We start from the raw sequence: 13945 nt of genomic DNA, 5'->3' as shown, positions 1-13945 counted from the left end.
TCCTCAGCGCCATCTCCCACCTTGTCCACCCCCCTCAACCCCTTCATTTCTGCCTTCTTATTGCTTATTCTTGCCCTGTGTTTGCCAGGTTGGGTGAAGTTCATTGACTACGAATACTCCAGCTACAACTACCAGGCCTTCGACATAGGAAACCATTTCAACGAGTTTGCAGGTGAGTGCGAGAGTGAATGGGTGAGTGAGTGTGTGAATGGGTGAGTGAGGGAATGGGTGAGTGAGTGAGGGAATGGGTGAGTGAGTGCGTGAATGGGTGAGTGAGTGCATGAATGGGTGAGTGAGTGTGTGAATGGGTGAGTGAGCGCGCGAGGGAGGGAGTGAGGGAGGGAGTGCTTCGCAAGAGAGACTCCTGCAACTAGGACTCACTGCCGAGTTTGGTTAAAGTTTGACTGAGCGAGCGAATGGGGGGGTGGGGGTGGGCTGGCACCCATTTTATTTCTCCGATGCCCAGTTGTGCGCTAAAGACATGACCTTTGAACCTCTGGGACTTGGATTCGATTCACATCTCAGAGCAGAGAAGAGTGAAGGGTTTTGTCTCTGATGGGTGGGGGGGTTGGGGGGGAGGTGTTTGTGCGGAGTATTGGTCAGCTCTCGCAATTGTGTGGTCGAAGAGGAGGGTCTTGAAGGAGGCAAGGGGTGGGGGGGGCAAGCGAGGCGGAGCAACTGTGGGATAGAATTCCAAAGAGTGGGGGTCGGGGGGGGGCAGAGAGTCTGAAGGCCCCACCGCCGATGGTGGGGCGGGCAGGGCGGGGGGGGCATGGAGCAGGCCGGAGCTCGCTGAGCGGAGGGAGATCAAATGCTTGGAGTGGGTGGAATGGTTTTGTGCTGTTTGCCTTGTGGCCAAGGGAGGGGGGTTTGGGTGACACTGGCTGTTTGTGTGGCAGGAGTCGCTGAGGTGGATTACAGCCTGTACCCAGACAAGCACTTCCAGCTCCAGTGGCTAACCACATACCTGGAGGCCTACAAGCGATTCACGAAGAAGGGCAGCGAGGTGACCAATGACGAAGTCCACACGCTGTTTGTCCAAGTCAACAAATTCGCCTTAGTGAGTACCCAGGTCCTTCCCATTAACACCTGTAATAATCATAATAATACTTGCATTTGGTATCCTCCTAACCCTCCCCTCCCCACCCCCCCCCCCCCCCCCCCCACCTGGAAGAACAAACGATCTTCTGCCTCCGAGGCGAGGGGCTTCTCAAACTGACCCAGTTGACGTTGCCCAGCTGACCACTTAGAGAGTCTTGCACAACAGCCCTCCCCAGAGAGAATGGGCCCTTTTCTCTCTCTCTCTCTCTCCCTCCCTCCCTCCCAGGCCACAAGTCGTATCCAGCTAAAGTCAAGTGACAATCCGTCAACCAGCCTGGGGGCAGACACGTAAACATTGGGTCTTTGGCTTTTTGTTGCTTGAAGCTAATTTGGTCATTACACCCTGCAATGTGACTTGTTATTTTCGTGTCCGGGAGACAGACTTGTTTTAACCCGTTCCTGCCCCGCTTGCTCCCATTATCGTGTTTGATCGACCGTTGTTAATAATAATAACAACAATAATAATCCTTGCATTTGATACAGCTCCTTATCACGTCGTTGAGACGTCTCAAAGTGCTTCACGGAATATGTTATAAAGTGGATTTTTGCGGACGAAACGTGGCAACTAATTGCGCACGACGGTGTCCCACAGTCGTGGGTTGAATGACCAAATTAACAATTTTTTTTAAGGGATTATTACCCCCTGAATACTTACTGCTGGATAAACAGAGGCCGTGTTTGTGGAGTAGGGAAGCTTGCCTAAGGTTTCGCCCTGACCCGCCCCGGAATTGAACCTCTCGCTTGCCGCAAGTCCAAACCCTATGAAGCGCTTTGGGACATTTTCCCGCAGTGAAAGGCGCTCACGGCAAATGCGAGGATTGTTGTAACTAGTAACAGTTGTCACCAATGTTCAAGGTGAAGGGGCTTACCATTCCTTCTCTCCGGCCTGTGACCCTGAACACAGATTTGCTCTGTGTCCTCCGTATCTTGTTTACACCAGCACAGAGAATCAGTTTCGACCCTTAGCTGTCTCTCTCCTCCCCGCCCAACACTCTGTGCATCCTTTGTTTTTCTTTGGATTACTTTTTTTTTGAACTGAAAGAAATATTTTGGTAACCTGCGTGCAAAAATTCCTTTCTCTTCCTCCCTTTTCCATCACCCCCAACTAAGGAGACTAGTAATCCACAACAAACCCAATTCGTTTAACTCCCACCAACACACACCCCACCCCCACCACCACACACACAACAACAAATTACATTTGTATAGCGCCTTTCATGTCAGGAGGATGTCCTTAAACGCCACACTCCTCTGATTACCCAGCAGTAAGTAAGTAAACCCGGTTGTTAGTCGATTGGCGGATCGCTTTTCCGGGGGTTAATAATCCCTTCGAGAAAATAAAATGAGAAGTCACTCAGTCCATGACTGTTTGTGGGGAACACTGCTGTGCGCAATGGGCTGCTGCGTTGAGTCCACAAAATATACAGTCAGTTCATTCTGTGGTGTTTTCTGCAAAGAGCTTTGAGATGCCTCGAGGAATTGGTGAGGCGCTATATCGAATGCAGGGAATTACATAACATGCGAGTCATGTTGTGGTTTGTGTTTGCTGGCCTGCAGTGAGCGAGTGTGTGAATTCCTGATGTGAAGCACAGCGATCTGGTTTTCATTTTGATTATATATTTTTTTTTCAGGCATCTCATTTCTTCTGGGGATTCTGGGCCTTAATCCAGGCCAAATACTCCACGATAGAGTTTGATTTCTTAGGGTAAGTCTCTGCTCCCAGCGGGCACCAACCCTTTCCATTCACGTGATTGCAGCACATTCTGTCTCACCAAACGCTCTGTCGCGTTTCACCCACAAAATACAGTCCCTACGCTTTACAGTGTTATTCCGTGAAGCGCTTTGCGGTTCCATTAGGATGGGGCTGGGGACGGGGGAATGGGGGAACGGAAGTGGGGGTGGGGGGTGAGAAAGAGAACGAGATAGGAATTTTCTTACGTAACATGTCGCTGTACAATCTCAATGGTAAGTTTGCAAAAAATACATAGCCAAGTGGAGGTGTTGTTAGCCACACATGTCCACACATTTTTCATTTTCAGGAATGTTCTCACATCTTCAATGAATCCCACAAGGCGTTGAGTGAAGAATTTCCTTCTAACCTCTCCCCTGATTCTTCTACTAATAATTCTAGCACTGTGCCCCTACCGCCTCACTAATTCCACAACTCATCAGTTTCTCACACACACCCCACCCCACACACAATTTCTCTGCTCCAGAATCTTAAAGACCTCAATCGCATTGGGGGAAAGTGCCCCCAATTTAGCTCAGCCTCTTAGACACTCATTAGTCCAAACTGCGGTGATAGAGACGTCACTTGACATGGCTCTTTCGCAATATCCTTCAGTAGGAATGAACAAGAGGGTTCATTGTACAAAGGAACATTCAGGGCTTGGAGAGTATGTCAGTGTGGAGCATTAACACCAGCAGCAATTGACCCAAACACCGTCAATACAAGAGAACTCTTGTCCTCCAGTCACTTTGAACCAATTTTTTACAAACTCCTGCTAAAACCCACAAACATACCAGGGGACACGTGGCCACAGTGACACTCAAATTGTGGACAGTTTAATCAGGCAAAAGAAGAGGCATATCGCTCCCCTATTACTTGGCTCCACTTATAGTAACGATAATAATTAAGCGTTGTCCTGGCTCGGTTTGTAGTGGTCTCGTCTCTTTAAGTCAGAAGGTTGTGGGTTCAAGCCAAAACATTGGGAATGTTGAGCTCACACAGTCTAGTACAGTGTCGTACAGTACGTTAAAGATCCCGGACATCAGGAGAAACTCCATTCGCTTTTCAAATAGCGCCACGGGATCTTTAACGACCCACCTGAACGGGACCTGGGTTTAACGTCTCATCCAAAGTACGGCACCTCCGACAATTCAGCGCTCTTCCAGCACTGTGTGAGCTCAAAGTCCCAAAGTGGGGCTTGAACCCATAACCTTCTCTCTACTTCTCCTGAAAACGCCACCTGAAAAGCCCTACTTCCTACAACTGTGTGGACTGTGGTCTTCACAGCACTCTGTAGCCTCTCGTTGGCTCTGTGTGACCTCTGACATAGGAGGGTTATATACCAGTGGGTTGAGTGAGGGGTCTATCAGCCTTACCTCTCCCTCCGCCAAGGAAGTGGCTCCGATTGAGGTTACAATGGAGGAGATCTCAGCAGCCGGGCCTGAGATGTACGAGCTTCCGGTATCCACGATGGCTGCGCAGCCCTGGCTGCAGAACAGTATCTCGCCCCCAACGGAAATCCTGGAGAGAGACAACAGCAACGAGTTACGTTTACGCAGCTCAGAGCACTTCACAGAGCCGGCTGGGAGCCCGAGCTGGGGCCGGGGGTGGGAGTTGGGGGTAAGTGAGGAGCAAGGCCAGAGGGGAAGGTGAGCAAAAGACCAGGGTCGAAAAGAAAAGTCTTAATAATAATAATAATAATTCTTGTATTTGGTACAGTGCTTTATCATATTGAGATAAGGGCATAATAAGGAATTACTGTGAAACTCTGTGCTGAATTCCACAGGGATTGTAGCATCTGTTCGCTCTCACCCTCTCATCTCAATCTGCCAAAATCCTTTCTTGCTGAGTTGCAGGTAGTGGAAATCTCCAGTGTAATAGGATGGGTCTGTCCCTCCCAGAATTAGCTCTCCGCCAGGAGAGCCATAGGAATCCCTGTGTGAGAGAAGAGAGGAATATAATACAGTATAACATAATACACAACACAATTTGATAATCATTGCATTTGATACCGCGCCTTATCACGTCGTCGAGACCTCCCAAAGCACATACGGTGTGAAGTGGAGTGGCTGTGTATTTTGTGGGCGAAACGTGGCAGGCAGTTTACAGCAGTGTCCCACAAACAGCCACGTGAGCGACCGATTTTATTGAACGCTATAGTATATATACCCAAGTTGTTGCTGTTTGGATGGGGGGATTGGGGAGGGGGCGGGGAGTTCAGGAACCCACCTGTTGTAATAGACTGAAAAGACCTCCTCCTTAAGAACGTGCTGGTCCAAAATCCTGTCGAACACGGGAGGGATGCCATCGATGGAGATGGTTCGAAATCCCATCCCCAGGACCCCATCGAACTTAGCAAAGATGAAGGGATCGGTCGATAGGGCCACAGCCTCCGCGAAAACCTGGATCACCGGAATATTGGCCACCTGCACGGGGTTGAGCAAGACGGTTAAGGTTATGACACTGTTGCTGGGTTCAGTTTTCATGACCAATGCATTGCATTGTGAGATCCCTTTTATTAAAGGGGTCGGGCTCCCCCCACCCTCGATTGTTGTTAATAATAATAATAATAATAATCCTTGCATTTGATACAGCTCCTTAACACGTCGTTCAGACGTCTCAAAACGCATTGCGGAATTTTATTGTAAAGCGAATTGACTGTGTATTTTGTGGGCGAAACGCGGCAGCCAATTGCACACAGCAGCGTCCCACAAACAGGCGTGGATTGAGTGACCAAATTATTATTTTGTTTGAAGGGATTATAACCCCCTGGAAAGCGATCCACCGATCGACTAGCATCTGGGTTCCTACTTAATGCTCGGAAAACAGAGGCGTGTGGAGTAAGGAAACTTGCATAAGGTTTCGCCCTGACCCGGGAATCGAACCCGGGTCCTCTCGCTTGAGAGGCGAGTGCTCTAACAACCACGCTACAGGAATCCACAAAAAAAGGTACAGGCACCCTAATCTCCCAGGAATTTCTTCTAATTCCATCAAACAATGGGCTGCATTTTCCAGATGCCAATGGCTTCTGGAGGCAGCATTGGCTTGGCAGGAAATTGTACATTGAGCGGAAACAGAGCCTTTTTTTTACCGATTTTTCTCTCTGGCTGATTCCCCCAACCTACACCCGCCCCCCACCACCACACACACGCACACTTTATGTTTATTTAGACAGAAACAGTGGGAGCCCTCAGACCGCTGAATAAACAGCAACACCAACAGTCACACAGCGATCGAGCCCCTGTGCGCTGTTAGATAAACAACAGCTCCCTACAACTGCCAGTAGCTCTCACGCTGCTGAATAAACAGCTACTCAGTCGAAGTATTAAGTGGAGTGTGCGATCACTATAATAATAACCCTCGCATTTTAGACAGCGCCTTATCACGTCGTCAAGACGTCTCAAAGCGCTTCACAGGATGCACTGTAAAGTGTAGCGACTATGGATTCTTTTGGCAAAGGCGGCAGCCAATAAAATGGTGTACAAGCAATTTACAAACAGTCGTGTAGTGAGTGTCCAATTTTATTCGGGGGATTATTGGCCAGGACACTGGGAGAGAGAGAGAGAGAGAGAGAGAAAGAAACTCCCACAGTGCTACCCTCCGTGAGGGGCTCTGCATAAATGCAAGCTGCTGTTGTTGATCTCAAAAATCCACCCGAATAGACGGACCAGCGATTTATTGACTGCTTCTCACCATCACGATGTCTTGGCTGAGGAATCCCCTGACATTACCCGATCCATACTGGATAGCAAATCCTGCGCCATTCGGCTCATATGACCTTGAAGATGACGAGTCGTACCTGTTGTGGGAAGCTGTAGGCAGGAAACAAAACAAGTACCTTTTCACTCAACAAAACCTTTGCATTTGGAGTCCCGTAGCGTAGTGTTTAGAGCACTCGCCTCACAAGCGAGAGGACTCGTGTTTGATTCCCGAGCAGGGCGAAACCGTAGCCAAGTTTTCCACACACTGCACACACACTCACACACCTCTGTTTACCTCTTAGTAAGTAGGGATCTTCTTGTTAATCAGTTGGGGGAATCGATTTCCGAGGGTTAATAATCCCTCAAGAAAACAACAATAATAAATTGGTAACTTCAATCCCCGACTGTTTGTGGGACACTGCCGTGCGCAATTGGTTGTGTTTCGCCCACAAAATATACTGTACAGTCCATCTACTTTACAATATATTCTGTGAAGCGCTTTTAGACGTCTCAATGACAAGAAGGCGCTACATCAAATGCAAGGATTATAATCTTTGCCTTTGACAGACAACCTTTAATGTTCAAGCAATATTTTTGTGCTAAAAAATGCTGCAGAATGCAGTGACTGTCAGATCCGTAGGTGAACGCAGAAGCCAATTTGCAAATAACAATGTCCCACAAACAGCCGTGAAGTGAATGAACAATTTATCTCGAGGGTTCAGAACACAGGAAGAAGCTACCTACTGTTTTCCAATTACGTCCACCCGCACAGACAGACTGGGCCTTGGTTTAACGTCTCACTCGACGCCTCCGACAATGCAGGGTTCCCCCCAGCACTGCCCTGGAGTGTCAGCCTGAACGATAGGAGCTCAAAGTCCTGAGGTGGGGCTTGAATCCACAACCTTCTAACTCAGAGATGCGAGTGCTACCAACTGAGCCAGGCTGACACTTAAATATATCATTTTTTCCTCCTTGTATTTGTCCAGAACTTTTATTTTGTAATTTTCCTTTTGTTCGCTTACCTTTGATTGCCACCCAGTGGGCATATAAACACCAAGAGACGTATCTGGCCAATGATCTGTAGCGCCACCTAAGTGCAGAAATAATTCCTCACAGCTTTGGGTGACCTTAGACAGAATGGGGTGAAAGTGCGGCACTTAAAACCCTGAGTCAGAAGGTTGTGGGTTCAAACCCCACCTCAGGACTTGGAATCACTTAAGTCTAAGATGACACTCCAATGCTGCGCGCAATGGGCTGCCACGTTTCGCCCACAAAACACACGGTCAAGCCACTTGACAGTGTATCCTGTGAAGCGCTTTGAGACGTCTCGATGACGTGATAAAGCACTATATCAAATGCAAGGATTATTATTATTATTATCCTCATGTCTACTCTAGCCTCACGTAGCCTGTAGCGTACTCACAACAGGCAGAGTAGAGAAGGGAGCACCTCACAGATGGAATCCAAAGATTTGCCGAGCCGGTGTCAAAGACGACTTTGAACGTCTGTGGGGGAGTGCCAATGCCGATCTCCCCGTAGTACTGGGTCTGAGGACAAGAAAACAACAGCAATATAATAAATAGTGCTTATACAATCGCAGAATAGATTGGAAAGTAGATTGACTGTGTATTTTGTGGGCTAAGCACGGCAGCCAATTGCGCACGGCAGTTGTTAAGAGCTGAAGGCTTGATCACATGGCGGGATGGTGGGGATGAGGAATGAGCAGTAGACTGGAGTCAGAAGAGGTCAGGGCGATAATAATAATATTAATAATAATAATCCTTGCATTTGATATAGCGCCTTATCACGTCTTTGAAGCGTAGAGTAGGACTGGAGGAGATTGTGTAAGTGACAGTGGGCTGAGACAGCGAAGAGATTCGAGAGTCACTGGCGGGCGGCGGGGGGGGGGGGTCTTTGTGAGCAAGTGGAGCTGAGTGGGTGAGAGGAGCCAGGCTCCTGTGAAGCACACCTACATCCAGATAGTTTGTGAGGACTGTAGGAGCGGTTCTATTTCCCGGGACCTTCCCAGAGAGTCTGCTGTTCCTGTCCACCCGGAGGAGATCAGTGGGTCGCAATCCAAGTTGCCGTAACGACTGACGTATGGATGGCATCCTTTTAATGGGCACCCTGCGGAGAAAAAACGGAAGGTTTTAAAAAGCAATTAAAAGAGAAAAGAATCGCCTGCTGAGAGGTTCTACGTTCTGCAGTTTCACTATGAACCATTTAGACACCAGGTCAGGAAATCTGCCTTCACACCGGGGGTTAGAATAATAATAATAATAATAATCCTTGCATTTGATACAGAGACTTGTCACATCGTTGAGACGTCTCAAAGCGCTTCTCAGGATATAGTGTGAAGAGGAGTGACTGTGTATTTTGTGGGCAAATCGTGGTAACCAATTGCACACAACAGCGTCCCACAAACAGTCGTGGGTTGAGTGACCAAATTATTATTATTTTTATTTTTGAATGTGAAGCTAATCACCCCAAAAAATGCCTGACAGTTGGAATTAACGAAGTACGTTTATCGTGGGAGTTTGGCATTTATGCTTCCTCTCTCCCCCAAATTCTGTGAAGCGCTTTGAGACGTCTCAAAGATGTGGTAAGGCGCTATATCAAATGCAAGGATTATTATTATTATTATTATCTAAATTGATCGTGAAAGAAACGCCGCTTTCTTCACTTTTTTTTCACTCAGCAATCAAACCATTTGTCACGGTCCCCCCCAAAAAAACACTCTTGATTAGTGGATCTTCCAAGAGTGACGTAGAGTAAAGATTCCTACCTTTGTAAGGCGAAGGTCGAGGCAAGGAGACAGCAAAGTGCCAGCAGCCGCTTCATGTTCAACCCCAGTTCCAGTGCGTAAGTGGCTGTCAACCCACTTTCCACTGAAGAAACCGCACATCTAATCCCGGTTTTATGCTTACCATCCTCAGCTATTTCCCACAACTGTCTTCTCATTGGATGTTGCTTGTCCCCGTCAAACAGTGGTCCTACCCTCTGTTGAGATGTTTTAACGAGAGCAGAGGTCAGATGAAAACATCCTGCAATGGATTAACATCTGCACCAGCTCCATTGCAATTGACGTCATCGTGCCATGAAATCACTGAGCACTCCCAGGAAAGCCCATTGTGTTCGCAAGGATGACTCTCGTTTCTGCCTTGGACCACTTGGACTTCAACAACGAAGGTTGAGTTCAGCACCATTTCATTTTCTACCCCAATCCACTTCCCCTCCCCCCCCACTCCATGACACTCCGAATTGTCCCCTACCCTAATCCCACAAGGCTCCCTTCTCACCAAATCCCCCCTACTCTCTTAAGTGTCCGTCCATCATTAATGTGCGCAACTGGCTGCTGTGTTTCTCAGCAGTTTCCCATAAACGGTTGTTTAAGCCCGGGTGGGATTTCTGGATGGGGTCCAACGTGTCGGAAACCCCTAACGTTGAATACCACAGTCTGTTCACCGCTTAATCAGATATTTAAAGTGGAATGAAACAACGAATAAATTGGATTCTGAATGTGTGTGACTAATAATAATAACAATAATCCTTACATTTGCACATCAAGAGGACAATCCACTGTAAAGTGTAAAGTGCAATCAGTGGTTATGTGGTTTGTGGGTGAACAACGTTTACAATGGCAGCTGTCTGATAGCTAGAGAGCCCGAAAGCCTTGCCTCCAAAGCCGTGTTTACTCAAGCAACAGTTCAGGCCAGCTTCCAATACGCTCAGTAAGTATTCCCTAAGAATTCCCATGCCTTCCGAACACGGATAACTGGACCCTCTCCAAGCAAGAAGCGAGAGCCAAGCAGCCTCTCCGTTTCACAATGCCCTTCTATTACGCATGGACCCAATGTTCCGCAACATTAACTATCTATCCCAGAGCATTCCTGTTGTAATACACAGCCATTTCCCACCATTTTACACTCACGTTTCCAGGAATAAACATTCAAGGGGCAGTAGAAGCAATATAGTGATATGAAGCGAATCCGTTTGAAAACCTTGTTTTTCTACATTGTATATTTTATTTTGTATACGGTTAATATTTGCAAGACGCTGCCGTGCGCAACTGGCTGCCGCGTTTCGCCCACAAAATATACAGTCAATTCACTTTACGGTATCTACTGTGAAGCGCTTTGAGACGCCTCGAAGACATGATAAGGCGCTGTATCGATTGCAAAGTCAAGCCACAAGAAGTTTCACCCAGTGAATCACTTTAAGGTAAAGTGACTGACCTGAAAATTGGACAAAGAAGCAAGTGAACATTGGTATTCCCCTCCCCTATCTCCCCCCCACTTCAATCCACCAGATTGCAATGGGATATAGGTAGGCGAGGGGAGTGGGCGAGTCGGTGGCAGATGGAATTTAATGTGGGGAAGTGTGAAGTTATTCACCAAAGTAGAAAAAATAGAAAAACAGATTATTTTCTAGAGGGGGAGAGATTAGATAGTGTTAGTGTTCAGAGGGATTTGGGTGTCCTTGTACACCAGTCTCAAAAAGTTAGTTTGCAGGTGCAGCAGCAACTAAGAAGGCGAACGGCACGTTAGCGTTCATTGCAAAACGTTTAGAGTACCAGAGTAGGGAAGTCTCGCTGCAACTGTATAGGGCTTTGGTGAGACCGCACCGAGAGTATTGTGTGCAGTTTTGGTCTCCTTATTTAAAAAAGGACATACTTGCCCTCGAGGGGGTGCAGGGTAGATTCACTCGGTTAGTGCCAGGGATGAGGGGACTGACCTATGAGGATAGGCTGAATAAACTGGGGCTGTATTCTCTAGAGTACAGAAGAATTAGGGGGGCTATGGGGATAGGGCACGTAATTAGAGTTAGATCTGAAGATCAGCCATGATCTTATCGAATGGCGGGGCAGCTCGAGGGGCCAAATGGCCGACTCCTGCTCCTAATTCTTATGTTCTTAAGATGGATGTCCTCAAGACCACATCTCAGTCGTTTCCTTAAAACATTCGCCCGTCTTGACATTTGACTAAATATTCCTTAAATAATTCCCTGTGAACATTCCACACCCGACTCCCATTTCAGCCCTTTCCTTCCCATTGCCTATTGATCCAGAGCAGCGCTCTCCCTCTCTCTCTGTGACTGCCTGAGGACTTTCCAGCAAATCTTGGCAGAGATGGGCGTGTGGCAGGTTTGACAGATTCCCAAGCCAGTGCACAGCTCATATATTTTCTCCTCCACAGCTACGTTTTCCCACGTTGTCAGTCAGTCTTCAAACCGTGCTTACAGTGACCTCCTCCACCCTCCCCCCCCCCCCCCCCACAAGCTCAGCACCAGACTCCGCCGCTGTGAGGGGCTCCATATAAATGCAAGTTGTCGCTGTTGCTGTTGAAGTGCACCGATGTGTGTGTGAGCGAGAAGACACGGCACGATCTTCACAGCTTGACCCTCTTCAGCCTGACTGTGTTTGATCCGGTGGCTATCAGGTCAGAACACCTCAAAGCGCTTCACAGGAAATCGCCATCTTTAATAATAATTATAATCATAAAAAATAATAATAATAATAATAACCACAACATCATTTATAATAATGAATAATAGTTGCACTTGCTACAGCAGCTTTCATGTAGGGAGGCCTGCTCAAAGCACTCGAAAGAATATAATGTGAAGTGTAGTGACTGTGTATTTTTGCAGGCGAATGGGTCAGGCAATTTGCTGACTCTCTAGAGCAGTGCTGGGGGTGGGGGGTGGGGGGGAAGCGTTGCATTGTTGGAGGCGTCATCCTTTGGGGGTATGTGTTCGAGAGCGGAGCCTGAAAATGGGTGAGAGGGTCACTTGCGTTCAGCCTTTTGGGGAATGCTAATTGCTGCAAAAGGAAGGGGGGAAAATGAGTCGACTGTGTGAGTCGCAGGGAATTATTAACCATGCACTTTAATGACAACTGATCACCAAGTACGGATCGCAGTTCGACAAATAAAGAACGTTACAGCTGACAATAGCCTCCAACAGTGTGCGAGCGATCTCTACCCACGTCTCTCATGTCTCCGGCTCGAGTGCCAGCCTCTTGCCGTATCTTAAGCCAAAGGAGTTCCAGTTGTAGGGGGAGACTTCCTCGTTTCGCCTCGACATCTGCTTCAGTTTGCTCAGAACCAGCCCGATTTTGCACAGCGCCCGCTGACCCCAGGACGACGTCTGATGAGGTTGTCGAGTGGGCAGTCAGGGTCTCGCCTTGGGTTCTGGCTCCCCGCTCTCGCGTCATCGCCTGGGGAGCAGGGAGGGCTCGGTCCCCTCTGGAGAAGCTTGGCATTGATGTGATCGAGGATATGAACTGTCAACAGGGTCACAAAGAGGAGCAAAGGAATCGCCGTTAAGACAAACTTGCTCGGTCATCACCGACCCGGTTACTATCCCGTAGCGAGGTGGTCAGCGCACTCGTCTCGCAAGCGAGAGGACCCGGGTTCAATTCCCTGGCGGGGCAAAACCTTAGGCAAGTTTCCTTACTCCACACGTGTAATAATCATTGTATTTGAAACGGCATCTATACACACCAAACGCATCAAAGCTTTTAACAGGTTAATTTCTTTCAACTGTAGATAAAATGGGCTCCTATGTTGCCACCTCTCGTGTGGCCTTGTGAACAGTGGACCTCGAGATGACCCCAGAACAAATAATACCTGCAGAGCGCGGGCTGTGGATTGGCATATCTGGGTCACCATCCCTGCCCAGAGGGCTTCCCAGCTGTCTATCAATGAAGAGGATCACCAGGAGGAGAGAGAGTGGCTTCATCCTGAAGATGTGCGTGTTAACACTGAGGAAGAGAATGATAGCAGCGAGTTAGTGCCGGTCATTATAATAATCATCCTCGCGTTCGATACAGCGCCTGTAACATTGAGACGTCTCACAGTGTTCGCAAGGAGTTGGCAGCAACTGTAGTGACTGTGCAGGAAAATGCAGCCGCCAATTTGCACAGGGCAAGGTTCTTACAAACAGCCATGAAGTTTGTGAAGCTTGCCAAATAGTTATCGAAACAGTTTATCAAATCAAACAGGATCTTAATCAACCACCTGAACGGGCACAGACGGGACCTGAATTCATCCAAATCCCAGCTCTTCTCACAATACTGTGCTCCCTCTCCAGTCCTATTCCTGGCTGCAAGCTCAAGTCTCAACGTAGGGTTTGAACTAGCAACCTTCCAACCCAGAGGCGAGCCAAGCTATGAATTGACCAAACGAAGGCTCGACGCCGGAACATAAATTCGATGCACAGGATAATTGAGCCAGAGAGGGCACACATCCAGTCTGAACAGACTTGCAAGGCGCCTCAATGAGCACTGGCTTTGCGTGTTGGTGTGGATAACATTGACCTGTAAATGATTGTTCAATCTCTACAATCAGAATAAAACAAAATTTGCCGATTGTCTCGCGAGCGGTGATGTCTGTGAAGTGTATGCAAAGGCTGCATA

At 48.0% G+C, this 13945-nt stretch overlaps 2 protein-coding genes across 2 annotated transcripts; one reads left to right on the top strand and one right to left on the bottom strand.

Moving 5' to 3' along the window:
• On the top strand, positions 1-2810 carry LOC103182541 (ethanolamine kinase 1; the record flags this gene model as incomplete). The annotated part of the gene is made up of 3 exons (XM_042342239.1): positions 1-172; positions 900-1060; positions 2733-2810. Coding segments are annotated over 3 exons (411 nt in total), but the record flags the coding sequence as incomplete, so codon positions are not given.
• A 1270-nt stretch (positions 2811-4080) lies between these two features.
• On the bottom strand, positions 4081-9390 carry LOC103182446 (renin). The gene is made up of 7 exons (XM_042342238.1): positions 9317-9390; positions 8505-8658; positions 7955-8078; positions 6524-6642; positions 5060-5256; positions 4643-4765; positions 4081-4351 (listed from the first exon to the last, which is right to left on the bottom strand). Exons 1-7 carry the CDS (start codon positions 9370-9372, stop codon positions 4081-4083), a joined length of 1044 nt encoding a protein of 347 aa, XP_042198172.1. The 5' UTR covers positions 9373-9390.
• Positions 9391-13945: the final 4555 nt, after the last annotated feature.

This window comes from Callorhinchus milii, unplaced genomic scaffold (genome assembly GCF_018977255.1).
Source record: "Callorhinchus milii isolate IMCB2004 unplaced genomic scaffold, IMCB_Cmil_1.0 Scaffold19, whole genome shotgun sequence".
Taxonomy (NCBI): Eukaryota; Metazoa; Chordata; class Chondrichthyes; order Chimaeriformes; family Callorhinchidae; genus Callorhinchus; species Callorhinchus milii.
The sequence above is the reverse complement of the archived record's forward strand: the minus strand, read 5'-3'. Positions and strand labels throughout refer to the sequence as shown.

Excerpts from the sequence above, each read along its gene's own strand:
- LOC103182446 (XM_042342238.1), bottom strand. The coding sequence starts at position 9,372 with ATGAAGCGGCTGCTGGCACTTTGCTGTCTCCTTGCCTCGACCTTCGCC. Across the intron at positions 8,079-8,504 it reads TCCTCACAAACTATCTGGAT|ACCCAGTACTACGGGGAGAT; the intron begins GTAGGTGTGCTT and ends TCTTGTCCTCAG. Across the intron at positions 5,257-6,523 it reads TCAGCCAAGACATCGTGATG|GTGGCCAATATTCCGGTGAT; the intron begins GTGAGAAGCAGT and ends AACCCCGTGCAG.